The sequence below is a fragment of the Pyxicephalus adspersus genome, chromosome 5 (genome assembly GCF_032062135.1).
Source record: "Pyxicephalus adspersus chromosome 5, UCB_Pads_2.0, whole genome shotgun sequence".
Classification (NCBI taxonomy): domain Eukaryota; kingdom Metazoa; phylum Chordata; class Amphibia; order Anura; family Pyxicephalidae; genus Pyxicephalus; species Pyxicephalus adspersus.
The window spans coordinates 140,919,532-140,939,921 of NC_092862.1; the positions used below are offsets into that span (position 1 = coordinate 140,919,532).

The 20,390-nt window shown below is 39.4% G+C and overlaps 1 protein-coding gene across 1 annotated transcript in view; it reads left to right on the plus strand.

Moving 5' to 3' along the window:
• LOC140331703 (scinderin-like) overlaps positions 1-19,484 on the plus strand; it is a 28,678-nt gene extending 9,194 nt beyond the window's left edge. Inside the window, exons 6-16 of the mRNA XM_072412948.1 lie at positions 760-886; positions 1,977-2,065; positions 2,378-2,593; positions 3,662-3,783; positions 5,389-5,479; positions 7,066-7,236; positions 8,553-8,730; positions 12,083-12,204; positions 13,197-13,274; positions 14,711-14,771; positions 15,856-19,484. Of these exons, the coding sequence (XP_072269049.1) occupies positions 760-886; positions 1,977-2,065; positions 2,378-2,593; positions 3,662-3,783; positions 5,389-5,479; positions 7,066-7,236; positions 8,553-8,730; positions 12,083-12,204; positions 13,197-13,274; positions 14,711-14,771; positions 15,856-15,989 (1,389 nt within the window). The 3' untranslated portion in view covers positions 15,990-19,484. The remainder of the gene's footprint in view (positions 1-759; positions 887-1,976; positions 2,066-2,377; positions 2,594-3,661; positions 3,784-5,388; positions 5,480-7,065; positions 7,237-8,552; positions 8,731-12,082; positions 12,205-13,196; positions 13,275-14,710; positions 14,772-15,855) is intronic.
• The last annotated feature ends 906 nt before the right edge of the window (positions 19,485-20,390 follow it).

Here is a 20,390-nt window from a genome sequence, read left to right on the forward strand (position 1 = left end):
CTACACCTTTACCTGTCTTCCCATCATCTCCATTGGTCTCCTTTACCTCTACTCATCACCTACACCTGTCACCTCCATTTCAACCCATCACCTAGACTTCCATCCATCACCTTCACTCTCCTGTCTTTCTCCTATCACCTACACTTCCACTGGTCACCTACACCTCCACCCATCACCTACACCTATCATCTCCACTGATCACCTACACCTTTACCTGTCACTTACACTTCCTCCCATCACCTCCATTGGTCTCCTTTACCTCTACTTATCACCTACACTCATTAAATACACCTCCACTTTTGTCCTACACCCACCACCTAGATATCAACCCATCACTTAAACCTCCACCCATCTTCTCCACCACTACCCGTCACCTCCACCAACGCAGGTCACCTCAATCTAGTCCCTTCACATACACCTTTACTTGTCCCGGACACCTCTACCCATCACCTACATTTCTTCATGTCACATCATCTTTAGTTCTACTTGTCACCTACACTTATCGCTTACACCCCACCTGTCACCTACACCTCCACCCATCAGTTGAGCCATTATAGACATGTATGTATTATTATACGCATGGAGTATGTATGGAGTGGAGAGTGTCTGAGTATCGTGTATGCATGGACCTTGCACCTCCCTGGAGGAAAGCGATAATAAAACTTGAGTTCAGCTTTAAATCCTAAAGGCAGATTGCTCTCAGTGAATCTCTATAAAATGATCCCATTTATAATCACAGCCCTGCATTTTTATCTGCAGGTTTCTGATGCCAGTGGATCCATGAAGATATCGGTGGTTTCAGGAGAGAGCCCATTCTCCATGTCCATGCTCCTGACAGAGGAATGCTTTATTCTGGATGCCGGAGACAAGATCTTCGTCTGGAAAGGTCATTATAACAGAAATTATTTTTTGTTTGATGATTGGCATTTATTGTCCCAATCGCAATTTTATTCCTCGATTTAAAATGAAACTCTAAGCCCCCCCCCAGTACTTCCATGGAGGGTTTCCTTGGCTTCCACTATAGAAGTAATTTAACTATAAACTATCAAGAAAAAATCAGATCCTCAGAATTCCAATAGAATTACCACCAAGGGATTATAGTCAATGGGTCCCTTTTTTGAGGTGCAAACATAAAAAGAACCCAAATGGTTGGGGTGCTGATGATCTGGACTTACCTTGATGTTAATGGTGGTGGCAGTGATTCTGTGATGTTCTCACAGCCTGACACCCGACGGGTATGGTTGTAAGAATTCAATGGCTACGGTTGTAAGAACTTCGGGGGTGCATACTCATGGCAGTCCACACTTTGACACCCATTAAAATGTATCTGACACGATGTATGGGGGGATTAAGTAATGTTAAACTGCTTTGCTTTCAGTTTTGCTGCTCTTAAAAGGAGTCTGTTCTTGGTAAAAAGTGTGGAATTACCTAACTGTTCCTTATATCTATATCATTGTCTTTACACCACCTGGCCACCTCCTGGTTCTGGGCATGCACTTATGTAGCTAAACACATGTACTTTTGTTTATGCTCAAACCTGCAGGTCTGCACACATTTCTGCAATTGGCGGTTGGTTGGGCACTCATTTCTGTATCTTAGTGCTTTCAAAAAATGAAAAAAGTAAAACTGGAGCAATGGATGGCTGTGAATATTTACATCTTCAAGCAATAAAGTTTCCAGAAATCTTTAAAATTCAGCACTTCCCGGACAGCCATGTGCCAATGACCCCCGCTTCACTCAGTGGTTCCACCTGCTGGCACCTATATTACTATGAAGGTGGAAGGAACCATATTGTGCGGTGGGGGGAGCAGGTATTCCACATCTCCGGCAGTGCTGAATGCTGAAAACTTTGCAGGAGGCTGTACTGCATGAAGACATTGGAATCCAGAATCCAGCTGTAATTATTATCAGGAGCCAAACTGCATTCTGCTGCAAAGCTCAAGTCTGGTGTCTCATATACGACTTTAATATTTTAGGCAAACAGTCGAATAATGAGGAAAAGAAGACGGCACTGAAGACAGCTGAAAGTTTTATTAAGCAGATGAATTATTCTAGCAATACGCAGGTAACGGCATGTGAAGGAAGCCAACACTGCAAACATGCTGGATGGGCAAAAACTGCAACCTCCAGGGATGGTTTTTTACAAAAGGGGTCCAGGGAAACTATAAGGTGGGGCCCCAAATGCACAGAATTTCAACTCTCTGCATTCCATGGCATTCTGCAACTGGGGCCTTGGAAAAGGAGGGCCCCATGCCAGCCCCCCCCCCCCCCCCGCCCCTTATAATGCCCCTTATAGGAGCAGAATCACAAAAGCTGCATATTTGGATTTCTGAAAAGAACTTTCATATTTGTGAATTTCTCTATATATTCACCACAGATTATCGTGCTGCCTGAGGGCGGGGAGACTCCGATGTTCAAGCAATACTTCAAGGACTGGAAGGACAAAGATCAAAGTCAGGGATTTGGAAAGGTGGTGACCGCAGGAAAAATCGCACAAATAAAACAAACTCCATTCGATGCCAAAATTCTGCACCAATCACCAAAAATGTCCGCACAATACAACATGCTGGATGACGGCTCGGGAACAGTGGAGGTAATCTTATCACAGGGCTGCAGGATCTGCTGGAAAGTTGCATTGTGGTTCCTTTTCTTAAATTATTGGATTGAACAGGGAAGGGCTAAACATTTGTTTCTCAATCCTATAAAATGATTGGAGAATTTCTTTTGGGATCACAATTGGCTGAGGTTAGATCAGACTGGTTCTGAAATATTAAATTACAGCCAGGTCGCATGTATCAATGTAATACACATCATGTAATCAATGAAATCAAAATAGAATTGCAATCCATTTCTGGGCTTTGGGATTGCAGAATTTCTCACGCCAGTGTGCAGTGTTTTAGGATTTCCAATTGATTGATTTCCAATCAGAAAATTGATCAGCAGAACAAATATTAATATTATCTTGTATTTATATAGCGCCAACATGTTATGCAGAGCTGTACAAAGTCCATAGTCATATCACTAGCTGTTCCTTGGAGCTGACAATCTAATGTCCCTTCCATAGTCATGTCATTAACACAGTAAAAGGCCAATTTTTTTGGAAGCCATTAACCCACCTGCGTGTTTTTGGAATATTGAGTGCCTGGAGGTCATGCAAACACGGTAAGAACATATACACTACATACAAAACCTGCGCTGGCCGAGATTCAAACCTGGGACCTAGCACTGCAAAGGCAGATTTGCCATTCTGCATGTCGTTTTTCGTAAATGAATAGTCAAAAAGATATTTCAAGACTGACTTGCCCCTATTGTCATCATTGCTGGTGTAATCAGAGGCTCTTGTGAGGACATGCCCCAAGTGAAAAAAAAAAAATGTTTTGCTTACAATTTTCCTCTAGGTGCCTATGACACCTTCCTTAACCCAAAGAATTTTGGTGACCATATTAAAAAGTATTGCTAATAATTAAAAAGAAGTGGATTGGAGGCTCTCATTTTTTTTTCCTAATTATATTTAATCTTGACTTATACAAAAGCTACATGCATGTTCAGTTTCTTTGGAATTAACGAAACATTTTTCAACTGTAAAATGCATTTGTCTAAATTTAATATATGAACTTTGGGAATTGATATTTACTGAGTTTGTTATTCTTGCTTTTGGAAGATTTGGCGAGTGGAATCCACCGGGAGAGTCCCAGTAGAGCCGGAGACCTATGGCCAGTTCTATGGTGGGGATTGCTACATTATTTTGTATTCTGGAGCTAAAGGAACTGTCATTTATACATGGTAAGATGAAAGATATTATTGTTAATGAGTAAAGTTTCCAAAATAAGATGTGCTAATTGAATGAGAGCAAAAGAACACGCTCTGCTGCAAACTAGCAATGTGATAATGGTGTAAAGCACACACCATACAATATGCTGTAAAGGCACCAAAATTTCACCTTTTGCCTCTGAGAAAATGTTACTTATTATTTTACACTCATTTGTGACTTTTGGTTCTGCTGTGGTTGCATTTAGTTCTGTAAAGTAGCTGCACAGTTCTTTATTCCTGCATTATTTACTTTGACCACTAGATGTCACTGCAGTACTCATTTACCCATAGTCAGAAGTCAGAGTGAAATGACCAGTTTAAGACAAATGATTGGATGATACCAAGTGGTTTTGGATGAAACCAAGGTTTTAAGAGCTATAAATCCATATTATGCTAGTGATTAAAGGGATTTGTGCTTTGCTTGGGTCACGCAAGTTTAGGAAGCTGAAAACTTTGTGTATTCTTGTGTATTCGCCAGGTGGGAATAAAGGAGGGACATGCCTGAAAACATATTCAGCAACCACAAGTTTTTTTTCTAGAATTGTGATGGACAAGTTTATTTTGTGTGGAATGGATGATCTGTTCCCTTAATGTGAAAGTAATGCCACTGTCATTTCATGTCTATTATTGAGTCACTAATTATCTTGCTCCTGTGCTTTTGTATAGCCAGCTCCATCCCCTGGATCCTATATCTTACTGTGCAACAACCCCCCCCCCCCCCAAAAAAAAAAAAAAAAAAATATATATATATATTTATATTTTATATATATATATATATATATATATATATATATATATATATATATATATATATATATATATATAAAATATAATATAATATAAATAAATAAAAAAACTGTTAACAGTAAAGAAGTATTTTTTTTACCTTTTAGCAAAATGTTATTTTCTTCTGCTTTGCTTGTCTAGCCCAGAGTGATCCTTTTTATCCTTAATCAAAGAATTGGATTTTATTCCCAAATACATTTCCAAAACTTGTAAAATAATCAATATACAATAATCAATATACTTACCATTAGAAAAAAAAGAAATATGTAAACAGTAAAATAGATTTTTACACATTTGCTGTATTTAGCTTATACTGCTAGGATTCTCATTATCCAGGTTATATTGGGATGCTGAGTGCAACACTGTAGATTTCACTGCCTTCAAGGAAAAGAAACAAATGCCATTGTTCTTCATCCTGAAATGATGATTGTCTGACTGTCATGCTGATGTACTGGGTTTGATACAGTGGGTTAGCAACCTGTGGCACACATTCAGATTAGATGATCTGATTCTTCTGGTTGCATGCTTGTTCTGTATAAGTGACTCCGAAAACATGGAAGTCCTGAGCAGAAGAACTTGGCACTCTCTATCAGAGGACCTCACAATCCAATGTCTCTGTTTATATGTCTTTACCATAGTCCAAGGCCAATTTGAGGGATGGCCAATGAACCTACTGGTATGTTTTTGGGATGTTGGAGGAAATCCATGCAAGTGGCAACATATCACTAGAAATATAATATATGATATAATATATGATATATGTTCAAGTAGTCTCATACTTTCTCCCAACAGGCAAGGAAATAAAGCAAACAAAGATGAGATTACAATGTCAGCCTTTCTCACTGTACAATTGGATCGTTCTATGAAGGCCGGAGCAACACATGTTGGTAACTTAGGGAAATGCAAAGCTTTGATGACTTTTAATATGTCTCTCTCTCCATATCTCTATATATTTATATCTATCTCTCTCACTATCCATCTATTATTATTACACAGTATCCACATAGCACCGAAATATTACACAGCGCTGTACAAAGTCCATAGTCATATCATTAGCTATCCCTCAAAAAAGCTCACAATCTAATGTCCCTACCATAGTCATATTTCTTTAACACAGTCTAAGGTCAGTTTTGTGGGAAAGCCAATAAATCTAACTGCAAGTTTTTGGAATGTGGGAGGAAACCGGAGTAACCGGAGGAAACCCATGCAAACACGGGGGGGGAACCTGCAAACTCCATGCAGATAGGGCTCTGTCTGAGATTCCAACCTGAAACCTAGTGCTGCAAAGACCGGAGTGCTAACCACTCTCTCTCCCCCTCTCGTATAATGTTTGTTGAATATCCCACTCCAAAGCCATGGACATTAATATGGAGTAGCTAAAACTATAAAAGTCTTCTTGGTCTTTGTCTGGGGGAATTTGTGCCCAATCAACCCTCTGACCATTGGAGAGGTTAGGTAATGATGTTGGATCAGAAGATTTGACAACATCTGGCATTCCAATTCCAATTCATCCTGAAAGTGTTCAGTAGGGTTGAGGTTGAGTTCACTGGTCGGTCCATGTTCTTAAGTAGTTGGCTTTATTCACAGTCATGATGGCTCAGTTAAAGGGCTTCTCTTAAGGTTGATGGAAACAACTTATCTAAAATCTCTATACCATTGGGGGGAGGTTGGCAACTTAGGGACTTGGAGGTCTTAAAACAATTTGGCCATGACAGCTCCAAAATTTCTACAATGAAAAGTTCCCTGCAATGAGCCCTGTGTTATCTGTGCCCCACCTTCCCACTTTCCTCCACCCTTACCCATGAAGAGTTACTGAACCGTCCAAAAACTGGATCTAACCATGTAATATGTTTGCTGTATAAATAACATAAACATCCATCACCGCTCCGCTGCGTCCGCAGAGAATGTTTATTGATCACCGGGGCTCATGTCGTGTCTTGATAACATTGTTTACAGTGAAGTAAAATGATTGAGATTGCAGGGTAAGAGAAGTAGTGACAGCTGACTGTGCAGCAGAGACATATTATAGTTTGCTGTATTATAGGTCAATAAGAAAAGTAAAGGGCTCTTATCAGGGCTGCTAAATCAGGCTGAAGAATATTAAAGAAAGTTCGGTAATGAATCTTATTTGCAACAATGCTGATCTGCGGACACAGCCGAAGAACCAAATTCAGTTGTCTGGTTCTCCAAACAAGAAGCCCTTTGTATTGTATTATTTTTTTCTATTTTGGAAAAGAAAAACATAATCTAGAAGATTTGTGCTGGTCTGTGCAAACGGGTCCAATTTGGATTAGAGTAAGATCTCAATGGATTGGATTCTTCCAACATGAAGTATTGTTTGGCTAAGCATTTATAGTGAGCTCATTTGTTCATTCTTCTTGTTTTTTGGAACTGATTATTATGACACTTACCCTTGAGATATTCCAAAAAACAAAATTGCAATATTTAATTTTTTTTCTTCATCTCCAGACTCGAGTTGCTCAAGGAAAGGAGCCGCCTCATTTGCTGGCTATCTTCAAAGACAAACCTCTCATCGTATACAAAGATGGAAGCTCGAGGAAAGGCAGCCAAGCTCCACTTCCTGCAGTAAGATTGTTTCAAGTACGGAAGAATTTGGGATCTATTACGAGGATCAATGAGGTGAGGAGGGGTACCAAACACCCAACATGTGAGGATATTGCATATTGGTCAAGGAACTCCCAGCAACCTCTGAAGGAACCTTGGTTGAGAAACATTACTCTAGATCAGGGGTCGGCAAAGTTTTATGGCCACTAGGCTATTTATGGGGTGGGTGGGAGCACACTAGGCCTGACCTGCCCCAATGGCTCAGCCCATCACCAGGGAACAGCACTTGAAGTGAAATTCCTCTCCTCTGTATGCATATGCATACGAAGGAGAGGAATTTCACTTCAGGGGGCGTTTACTTTCAGGGAGCTTTTCCTATTTACCGTGGCGGCCGAAGTATCAACGCCGGCCACAGTAAATAGGGGAGCAAGTGCAAGGGGGCTGCACCGGAGCTCTGGTGGCTCCGGTAGTTCCTAACGCCCCCTGGCCGATCCGCCGACAATAGGCCTGATTGGCCAGGGGGCATTAGACCGGAACAAACTACCCGCTAGGCCACATCTGGCCTAAAGGCCAGGGTTTGACGACCCTTGCTCTAGATGGATGCTATGTATGATATAATGGTTCTTGTGTTAAAGTGGATGTAAACTCGGCTTAAGAAAAAAGTTATGACTGTATTGTTTTGTGAACACTGAGCCACGCGTGCTCAATTCTGTTCCAAGAAGAAGTAGCTCCCTTGTGCAATCTTATTTCCATTTGACCATTAAAGATGGTGGAAGACTTCAGCAGTGATGGAGAGTTAAAGAACATTGAGGATGCTGCAGTGGTGCAAAGTTTGCTTTGTCACTGAGTAAGTGGTGCTGTAATGCTGATCATATTTGCACATTATGCCAAATCCCTGGGAACTGACAGATGAATTTAATTCTGTTTTGAAACCTTTGCAGATATGGTTATCATTCATTAGTCTAAACACCCAGGATTATTAGCTCTTTATTCTAGCGGTAACAAATTGGTGGAGGTAAAATATTTGCCATATTTCTTCCTTCCAGTCCATTCCTGGCCACTTACCTACATGGCAAGACAAGTGAGGAATGAGATAAGTATTTCACCCTATTCATTAGCACCAAGACAAAATTAACTACCAACCCTTGCTGTTCAGGGGAAGAGGAGCAATGCAAGGCCCAAATGTGAAATACCCCTTGCCATAAGAACTCTATCTTACAGAACAGAACTTGATTTGTGCAGCTGCTCTTGTTCTTAGTTCTTAGACTTGAGGTTAAACAGAAGAACAAGTCAAAGTTATGACGTTAATGATGCACACTGAGGTTGCTAAACTTGGACTGATCACCAAATCATCTAAAATCTCCGGTCTCTGGTTATTTTCTGCATTGCAGGTGGAGGCTGATGCCAGCTCTCTCAATGCCAATGATGCTTTTGTCCTGAAACTGCAAAGTAATTCTGTCATCATGTGGATTGGAAAGGGTGCAAATGAGGAAGAAATAAAGGGAGCCGAATACCTGGTGAAAGTACTGAAGTGTAAGCCAACAAAAGTGTCCGAGGGCCAGGAGCCAGGTGAGTGGGATCTATTATTGGTAGTTAGATTTGAAGGCAACCTGTGCTTTGCATGGCAAAAAAAAGTTAGAGATGAATTCTGGGCAAAAAAAATTTCAGTTAAAAGTATGAGATAACAAGGATATAAATTCACCTTTTGTGCACCAAAAAAAGTCACCTGACTCCTTGAGTATACGGAATGACCAGATTTTTCTATCAAAGGATTTTTTCTTCCATGATGACATGGGCATATTCCAATGCCAGGATTTATTGGGCTCAAATTGTGCTCAAAGAGAGGTTCAGAGAGCATGAAGCGTCATTTTCACACATGGACTGGCCACCAGAGTCCAGACCTGAACCCCATAGAGAATCTTTGGGAAGTGTGGAGAAGACTTTTTATTAGTCTGACCCTCCCATCATCAATACAAGATCTTGAGCTATGAATGCAACTCTGTATGGAAATAAATGTTGTAGCATTGCATAAGCGTATAATAAGATACCAACGTGAATGTGTGTCATAATTAAAGCTAAAGGTGATCCAATGTAATATTATAGACGTGTATGACTTTTTTTGGCCAGGCAGTGCATTTAGACCATTTGCTTATTCTGAATGTAATATTTGTTTTTATTGGCAGCTCTACCAATTCCTACCCCCTTTCATTCCACCACCACTTAGTGGGAGCACAATATCCATTACTTGTTTGTATGGAGGAATATGTAGCTCACTTTCTTCCTCTCGTAGTGTGTTGGCCACTTAGACATCCAATGTTGCCTAAGGGGACAAGGGGAGAATTCTCAGATCTATTTTGCAACTGGATTTATATTAGGTTCCCTCTCTTTGTTTCCAAAGACCCAAATAGGGCAGCAAAAATAATTTTTTTAGTAGATATGTAGTATATATTAGTAGTAGATATTAGTAATTATTATTAGAGTATTTGCAGCATGGAAGTCCTTGATTTCCCCTACTCTATCAAAGCACACAGGTTCTCGTTAAGCTGGTATGCTAGCAGCAACTGTGACTAAATAACCAATACGGTTCAGGCAATCTGTACACTCCAAGATCATGTCTAAGGAAAGCCTGATTCACTGGATGAAATTGTAAAGTGGAGTTCACTATAGAACAATGGGACAGTGAGTACCCCTAAATGGATCCATCGGGGATACATTCTTCAGTGCTAAATGGGGTTATGGGTGGAAAAACTGCAGCATATGTAACTAACTATAGATCCAGCTTTACTTGTGGAAATTTGGGAAGTCTTCAGTTTTCAGTTGACTAAGTGGTCACATGGAACAGCATCTGCCATCTTTATTTTTATTTATTTTCTGATTTATAAAGACCAACCAATCCAAACTGCCATAGAAATAGAACAAAACCAAACCCTTGCCCATTTGAATACATTTTGCTTAATTTTCCTAGCATAGCTCAGTTATTTGAAACCAGTAAATAATTAAAATCATAAGTGAAATGTTCATGCTCTTCTAGGTAAAATCTAAACAAAAACAGAGTCATTATACCATGAAGCTTATAGATTGCAGAGTCGGTGGTAGTGTCTTTTTATTAAGCTTTATTCATTTTTTTCACCTGGTAAATCAGCCAGTTACATACTTTCAGTCCTGCCTTGACAATACTCTTCATTATTATGTAGTGAGTCAACAGAAACAAAACAGGACTGCAGAAACCTCCAATTATCCTCTTTTCATAGAATAATTAGGAGGGGTTCTGTGGTCCTCCAGGTTCACTGAGAACAATCCAACCCATAAAAATGTAACACAGGCTGGAATAAAGAAAGTTATCAGCTCACATGAATTCTGGCATTGGCAACAAGTATTGTTTTGCACTTTTTAAACAGATGTGATCACTTTCAGGGTATAATTCAAAGACTAAAATGGAACAAATAAGAGAAGTTTGGTGTTAGGGTTTTTATACAGGCTGATGGAATGTTTCCAGAATTTGTGCACATGTGGCCAGATTTATTGGATGATAACGGGAAATGACAGACAGATACAGATAGTGACACAGGGGGAGGTAGTACACAATAGAAAGGGGGATATGGAATGTTGGGAAGTAGTGAGGGTTAAGAAGAAGACGGGTAGGTGAGGTTGAAGTGTTGGGTTTTAGGAGCTCTTTCAGATGTGCAGAAAGTAGGAGCAAGCCGGATATGACGAGGAAGACCATTCCAGAGAGTCGGGGCAGCTCTAGAGAAGTCTTGTATCCATGCGTGTGATGAGGTTATGTGTGAGGAAGTCATTAGTAGGTAATCAGAGGAGTGAAGAGAGCGGCAGGGGGAGTATTTTTCTATCAGGTCAGAACGGTAAGTGGGACAATAACTGTGGAGAGATTTGAAGGCAAAACACAGAAGATTAAATTTGATTCTACGGTGAAATGGAAGCCAATGAAGAAAACTACAAAGAGGCAGCAGAAAAGAGTGGTGGGAAGGCTGTGTATGGGGTAGGTAGGTGGGAAGGATGTGTATGGGGTAGGTAGGTGGGAAGGCTGTGTATGGGGTAGGTAGGTGGGAAGGATGTGTATGGGGTAGGTAGGTGGGAAGGCTGTGTATGGGGTAGGTAGGTAGGAAGGCTGTGTATGGGGTAGGTAGGGGGGTAGGCTGTGTATGGGGTAGATGGGTGGGTAGGCTGTGTATGGGGTAGATAGATGGGAAGGCTGTGTATGGGGTAGGTAGGTGGGAAGGCTGTGTTTGGGGTAGGTAGGTGGGAAGGATGTGTATGAGGTAGGTTGGTGGGAAGGCTGTGTATGGGGTAGGTAGGTGGGAAGGCTGTGTATGGGGTAGGTAGGTGGGAAGGATGTGTATGCGGTAGGTAGGTAGGTAGGAAGGCTGTGTATAGGGTAAGTAGGTGGGAAGAATGGATAAGTCTGGCTGAAGCATTTATAATAGATTGTAGAGGAGAGAGTTGGGTTAGTGGAATACCAGAGAGGAGGAGGTTACAGTAGTCCAGGCACGAGATTATAAAAGCGTGTACAAGGAGTTTGGTGATCCTTGGGGACAGGTAGGGGTGGAATTTGGAGATGTTGTTAGGTGAAAGTGACAGGACCTAGAAATGTTCTGAATATGGGGGGTAAATGAGAGGGCAAGTGACGCCAAGACAACGTGCCGGAGGGGAAGCACAAATAGCGGTGTCATTAACAGTTAATCTCGGGAAGATTCGGATTTTGAGGGGGGGGGGATGATAAGTTCTGTTTTATCCAGATTGAGTTTCAGAAATCTGTCAGGCATCCATTGAAGGAAACAAAAAAAGAACAGTGTCACTGATGCCAATAAATTTCATGATCTGGATTACCCAAAATTGCCAAAATACTTTTTTGATCATACTCCTTTGCAATAAATAATGAGTGGTTTGTCCTCACTTCCTACAGATGTCTTTTGGAAAAGCCTGGGGGGTAAAAAGGATTATCAGACATCTCCTCTACTGGAAACTCAGTTTGATGATCATCCACCAAAACTTTTTGGCTGCTCCAATAAAACCGGACGATTCCTGGTAAGTCCAATCTTCTCTTCAGATCAAACAAACAGTTCTCCTGATCTTGTTCAGTCATCATTGATTTTTCATGACATATATCAGTAAAATAAATACAGACGATTCCATCTGTAACAGCAGATAAAATCAGGGGAGACCCAAAGCAATTTGTCTGTGCCCCCAGCTGATTAACCAACTCATGAGCTGTCACAAAAGGTCCGCAAGCAGAATATTAGGCCCTTGTGTTCCAAATTCAAGGCTCATTGACCAGTTTTGTGCTCCTCTTTGATTGTTTTCTACATAACAAACCCAACATTGTGTCAACACTTTGCCTTCCAAGTTCTCTAGAAGTCAATAGATCAACATTATTCTCTGGTGACAACTCCCTTTATGTAATTTCTGAGCTAGAAGTGACCTATTTCCTTTCCAAGTTCTACAGACTTTAATGGGCCAGATTGTGCTTTTCTGTGATTGCTTACTACACTGCCCCAATGCAAATGTACACACAAAAGTTCAGCAGAAGTCTGTGGTCACTTTCTATTGAAATGTTCATTGTTCAGTTTAATGTTTTCAGATAAATAGAAAAACACAAAAAAAACACAAAGAAAGGATAATTGTGGTGGGAAGGCGGTGGTATTTGATTTTGTTAATTGTGCATCACATCATCATGCATAATTATGATCACTTTTTATGTATGATGATGTCATTTTAAAACATAAGAAAAAATATATATATAAAATGTTTTAAAATCAAAAGTTTATTAGCTTGGGTAATGTTGGGTTACCTGATATTATCTGATTGATTTTATTTGAAACTCAGATGAAGAGAAAGAACCCTGTGCACTTTATCATCAAATAGTTTCAGTCACTTTTATTATTGGCAAAAAAACTCAAATAACAACTAAATAAATACACACAAATATAACAAAAAGACACGTTCACATGGACCATACATTGTGGAATAATGGTGAATACCTTTTTTAGAACTCATTTGTAATATGTTGTTTGATGTAGGTTGAAGAAGTCCCCGGGGAATTCACACAGGAAGATTTGGCAGAAGATGATGTAATGATGTTGGATACCTGGGAACAGGTAAATGTTGTAGGATAAAATGTTGGCTTCCAACAACTGTTCTTTATCAGGAAGGAAGAAAGCTTTTTCTGGTGGGGTCAAAGAGACCCTTTATTTGCCTGTACCAATTTTCAGCTCAAATGCTACAGGGTGCATAAAGCTGCCATGTTGAAAATGGAAGGTGTGTTTGGCATAGAGAAGAGACGGGTGTAAATGGGAAGACGGGGGTCTGCACTAATCATGCCTATTGGTACAAATGGATAAAAGTTGTCATGGTGTGGAAGAGGGTAGAGAAGACCACTTATCATTTCCATCTAAAGCAGCATTTCTTTTTACTGTGAGGGATCCTCCTAAAATAACTTTCAGGTCTTCGGGGAACCCCTTCTATAATTAATATATCCACAGCTCCCAGTACATTAGTGTGGTGGTCAGTGAGAAGAATTATTTTTACATTGCTGATCAGTGGGAAGAATGTCACCCTTACAGATAGCCAAAAACATAATTGGTGTCAATTAAACTGACCTGAGAGGTACAAACTGCTCATTGCTCAAGGAACCCCCAGCAACCTCTGCAGGAACCCTGATCTAAGGACAAGTCCAGCAACTATTCATTTAGTAGCAAAAAACAGCTGGAGCGGGTTGCTTTTATATTTGCACACTGTTTATTCCCAAAGATCTCTCCATTTGTCCAGACTTTCCTTAATTTAAAGCATTTAGCCAGATGAAAGGGGGCTAACACTTACTTCCTAAAATGCATTTGTTATGCCAAAGCACATGTTAAATAGTACACTGTTTATGGAATTTTGTGGTGCTTTCATATCCCTTGCTAGAAAATTTTACACCAAGAACTTAGTGGTTGGTTATGGTACACCAGGGAGCTTCCTACCCATTTTAAAGATCCTCCTCCCTACTCCGGACACTGATCCGAATTATGGTCAAGTGTCCCGTCTTCATATTTCCATAAAAAATCAATAGAAGCAGAGGGGATAGAGTGGCCAGAGAGGGGGAAAGGGTAGATGCAGTAGAACAGAGTAGAGTTGACAGTGTATATTTTAATGGCAGTTAGTTTTGCATAATAACAGGTATAAGTTTTTGAACTAATTATTTCTGGGACTGTAGTTCCTAGTTCACCAATATTTGCTTCCATCCTTATTTCATAAACATAAGCATCATGATATTTGTACTAGCTAGAAAAGCCCCCACAAGCTTGGTATACAATGTGGAGAACTTGAGTGTATATTTTTAATACCGATGAGATGTTGCAGGCCCCTTGCTTACATTTTCCATTGGCCCCCAGAGAGCTACTTCCCAGAAATGGTCTGCAATGCGTGAATGTATTTTTAGGATGTATTTTTGTTCTACTGGGACAAACAAGACTTCCTATTATGATCACTGAAAAGAATCTTCCTAAACTTAATAAAGGTATTCTATTTTGCAATAATCCACCTTTCTTTTTAGATATTTCTGTGGATTGGAGATGACTCAAACGAGGTTGAGAAGACGGAATCATTGGTAGCAGGTATAGGACTTTTTATTAATGTTTTGTAATGTGTGCACTTTGGATAGGGATGAGGCTGAATTTGCTGGAACTTAGGTTCATGGCAAACTTTAGAAACTTTAAATAACAACCCACCTAGGTATATGTTGGGCAGAATTTCCTGGTGGGGCAGCCCATAAAACCACTAGCCAATTGGCACACTCCCATTACAATATACCTTTATCATTGGAGACCGTTCTAAGGTTCTTCTACACCAAATGGGCCAGTGTTCTGCCAAGCCTGCAAGCATCAGTCTGTGTCCAGCCAAGTCTTCACCTGGACAAGTTGGTCCTGTACGAGTTCAACTAGAGAAAGGAAAGGTTGGGAAACTGTGCAGAAAAGTAGACTTAACTAATAAGGGAAAGCAGCAAGGGGAAAAGTGAACTGTATGAAGGGATAAAAGGATAAAATGCCAATTTTGCTGGTGGCATTGAATGCCATGTTCTCTGGCATTATTTCAATTTTTATTGAGGGACACCTATGGGAGCAAAGTGTTTGCAGGCTGGGGTATTTGCCCCTGCTTGCCTTAGTGCAAAGTCTCCACTTAGTGTTTTAGTAAATGCTATGAGTTGGGTTTAGGCCTTCTTTATTCACCCTCATGTTTTTATGCAACTTGTTTAGGTTTCTGAACTTCATATCTAGTATTCACATTCAGCTGGACTCACACCAGCTGGACAGCTGGTGTTTTTGTAATGTTGTTTCACAGCCTATGAAGCAGCCTCTTGGATAGGCTGTGAAACATCTACAGCATTACAAGTCTAGTTGAATGTGACTGCTACCAGATATACAATGACCTGGATGGATGAGATCCTTCACAGACTTCTTCACTAAAGCTCCCACATGTGAACAACTATTGCAACTCCATTATAGGGTTGGGTGGAGGGTTACTCTCTATTTTTGATTTTTAGTACTATTTACATAATGAAGAATGCAGTAAAAATGAGTCAACCCAAAAATAAACCAATATGCTCTAACTAGTGGGCTATAGAGCAGGGTGTGGAGTCGTGTAGTGTAAGTAAATAATCAAATTCCACCTTTGATAAATGCTTTTTCTGTATATTCACAGCTAAGAGATATCTGGAAAGTGACCCATGTGGAAGAGACAAGAACATCCCAATCACCGTGGTAAAACAAGGATTTGAACCTCCAACGTTTACTGGCTGGTTTTTGGCCTGGGATCCCAACAAATGGGGAAAGTGACGGAACAAATGGACATTACTGACAAACCTACAGTCCTCTTAGTCCAATCCATGATGTAAATATGTTATCACTGCTTTCCTGATTTATTGCAGTCACTAGGAATATTTTTTTAAGGTCAAGACCAATCCAGTTTTATTTTGGCAAGGTGACTGCATTCACCTACGGTAGCTCTAAAGTCCCCGTCATGTACAGTGAATAATTATATTATACATAGGCTGAAATATTCAAGTAGAACTAAACCAACCAATTGAATTGCTTCTCAAAAAAACGATTACGTTGGAAATGTTCCAAAAATGTTAATAACTCCTCATTAAACATACCAACTTTGTCCTCTGCTGTGTTTTCATTTTGCCTGGGAGCACATGCATAGTGTATAGTTGGTGTCATAGTAGTCCCAAATGCAGTATTATAATATTAAAGCTGCAAAAATGCCATTTTTGGCACAGCATAAAAAACGTGTCAAGTGGTTGGCATCACACATGGTCACATGCGCATCATTGAAATTTCAGATTTAAATAAAGCAAAATGGTGCTTTATTTCAAGGGGAAGTTTTTGAGGTTAGAAAATAAATCTTTAGCTTTTGAACATACATGGCCATCTAGAAGTATTAGGAATGTATATACTTGCCACTGTCCAAAACCCGTTGACTCATGACCCTACGTATACTACAGGATAATAAAACTAATTCTGACCAGCTTATCCCAGTATTCTACTACATGTAGGATATTTATTACATCATCTCTTGCAATTTTTCTTCCTAATGACATGAATTTAAAAAATGATAAATCAGTAATGGGGTCAAATAGAAAAGTGAGCGACACCTTACTGTTTATGGCTTTATCCAATTTCTAGTCCTGTAGAAGGTATTAATTGGAAGGTTTTAAAAACACCCTCAAGTTCAGCAATCATCTACTGTATCCAAACCCCAAACAGAGGTAAAATCATTAATTCAATTCAAGTTTAATTGCATGAATGTTAAGTTAGTTACATCAGGAACAGTTGCAGGTACAATCCAAACATCTGAATGTATCTTTCAATCCGATTTCAGACATAAACATAAATGCTCGGGCTGTACAGAATTTTTGCTTAATTCTAAAACCCAGATCTTCTTTTCTTCATTTTTACCAAATGATCTTGCAAATACCATCTATTATTGTCTCTGGGTAGCTATGCTGACTCACGGGGCCTATTTTTTGCCAAGGCTGGGGAGGATATACTTTCATCAGTAAATCTGGGTGATCCAGCAAAGATACACAGGGGAGTATTTCCAGGTGGTGCTTCCCTGACAATAACTTACCAATGGGAATGCTTTGATAGGAGCTTACTGCTAAGGTACACATTGGGAAGTATATCAGGTGTTCTATAACTTTTGCAATCCCATATTCTGCAAACCTAGGCACTGTATGGCTACTTAGGATATAGAGCTGAATTGCCAATGCCAATTGTAGTGATTTCCATTGGATGGTTGATGTTTGCAGCAATGCCAAGCAAAACCTTCATTAGCCAATAGGAATTATTTTTGGTATTTACCTGGATCTCAGACAGCCACTATCATTCACAGGGAAACATTTCCAGGTCGGGCTTCTACAAACAATCACCAACCAATGGAAATGCATTATAAGGAGTTTGCTGCTAAGGTTTACATTGGGGAGTAGGTCAGGTGACTGGTGGTTGACCCATAAACCCATCCGATCCCATTCTAAGGTTCAAGTCAAAGGATTTCCAGTAAATCTGTTGAAGTTCATGGAGGCAATCAAATTGAACCTGGGCATGTTCAACCATCACTATTTATTACAGAACAGACAAACCTAAGGGAACCACCACTGTGTGCAACACAGCAAACAGCTATTCTGATATTTAACCAACTCAACGGGTCAAATACTTCCAATGCTTCAACAATTGGGCCATCAAAATGTAAATATATTCTCTTCCACTATATATATATATATCTATGTATTCCAAGACATTACACAAAGGTTATTGTACTTTAACCAATACACAAGATAACTTATCTGGAATATTATTTCGCACATACAGTTCATCATAACAGAAGGAACAGGAAAGTCATTGACAGAAGTGCTTTGCGGATTATTGATATTTGCATGCTACATTTAAAGTGACATCATTCAGTCTTTAGCATGTCATTGTGCTTCAACATTGAAATACATTTTCCGGCTGTTTTAATAAATTATTAACCTGAGTGATTGAGAGTTTGGTGTTCAGCAGTAAGCGATGACAATGCCTTATGTGCATTAAAGCAGAAAACAAATTTGCACAAAGTCCTGGGGCTAAAGGTGTTATTTAATATTCATTGCCTGCAAATTTCCTCCTTGTGTCAACAGTTGCTGTCAATTGTTAACTGATGCTAGTAAATGCATGCTACAGAGCAATGTCAGTAAAAACACATTTTAATGTATTACTGTAATGCTTTTTGACGTATAATGTTTGGTGTGACTTTTATATTTTAACATTTTTGTTCTTCATCTCCATCCAGTGGCTATAGAAACCAGTGGTATAGCAGCCAGTATTATTATTATTATTATTATTAAACAGGATTTATATAGCGCCAACATATTACGCAGCGCTGTACATTAAATAGGGATTGCAAATGACAGACTAATACAGACAGTGATACAGGAGGAGAGGACCCTGCCCCAGTATGTAGAGATTGATCATAGAACAATTACATAAATGACAGATGAATAGGAAATTATTATTACTATTATTAATGAGAGAGAGGGTGTCTGTATAGTTCTGCTATAGTTCTGCTGCATGCTTTGCTTAAACTGATGTTCTGGTGTTCCAAGTATCCATTATACACAAAAGTAAACGTTCAAGGCTTCTGTATGTAGTTATATTTTGGTTGTTGGAAAAGAACCAAAAGTATATGGACTCCAAATCATTGAAATCAAGTCTGAAACAGGAATGGGGACTTTCATGCGCTGTACACAATCAACTTGGCAAAGGGCACATCCAACTACTATTCCAAAGAATAAAAACAATGACGACTTCAAGGGAAATAATAAAAATTTGGATTTATTTTATAAATAAAACGTCTGAGTTACAACACAATCAAGTAGCTGCAGACGTATCCAGATATGACTTCCATTCTCTGTTATATTTTATTAACATTCTTTCATCTTCTACCACTCTTTACTTTGTTCTCATTAAATGGGATTGAATCTACCTTTGGGATCATCCAAATTGGATTACATTCCTCATCCTGTACAATGCCAATTAAAGCAGCTTCTTTAGAAATACACTGGGGTTCTAATATTTAAAGTTCTGAAGGCCAAAGCTTAATAACTGCTTTTTGCAATACATTCAATAAAAAAAAGAAATGAAGCATTGGAACACCCATTAGTGAATATGATATATTTGAATATTTTCGTATATTAAGCTCTATTCAAGGTCACAGTTCAGCGCTTCATGGTAACCATGCAAAACTGTTTGTATATTATGTTCTCTGGACTTTGTACTGAATAAAATGTTTGTTTTTGTTATTCAAATAACAGCAACATTATTTTATTGCTCCATCTGCAAACATTTAGCTTTATGGTGGTGGTCTGATTTTCAGGGTTGAAAAATATAAAGAGAAGCAAGTTATAGCTACAGTTGCTACAGTTACAAATCCTCGGTCTGCCATCTAAATGGGATTAAGGCGACTCGTTATTAATGCCGAACTCCAGACTTCCCTTTGTTAAATCTGCCCTCCAGCCTTTCCTTCAGTCTAGTTCTATTGTACCAACTTCTTTTCTCGACTGAAATTGCTTCCTATGATTTTACTGAATGCGTTGAGTTTGAGTGAACACAGAAGCTGCAACAAGTCAGATCCCAATATATTACTCCAGCGTCATCCAACCTTTATCCAACCCAGCCTGATTGTCCCTGGTTCATCTCTTTCACCCATTAGGTTCAATTTTGTTTCTGTTGTGCACAACAGTTTGTAATCGATTAATTGGGTCAGCTCATTACCACAACTAGGTAATTCCTCTGCCACATCCCAGTAATAAAGCAATCAATACACCAAAAAGGGGAGGACTTTTTAGGCAGATCTTTTGAGGGTATCAATTTAGGAGCAAAACATAATACAAACTTTATTTCATATATTTAAAAATTTGATAAAAACATAAATAAAATTAAGAAGTCTCAATTTATTTTCAACACATTTCACAATGTTCTGGGAATTTCAGTTATGACAATATAGCCAACAGACATCCAATTACATGTAGGCAGCCTTCTTAAAAATTGTAGATTCAGAAACAGTTGACAATCCAAAATCCAGCCATCGATAAACTGGTTCCTTCAGTTTTCTGGCATGAATTTTGGATCGCATTTTCAATACAGGGACTGCAGTACACTGTTTGACCATTTATGTTTTGATGGCGCTGTTCTGAAGAA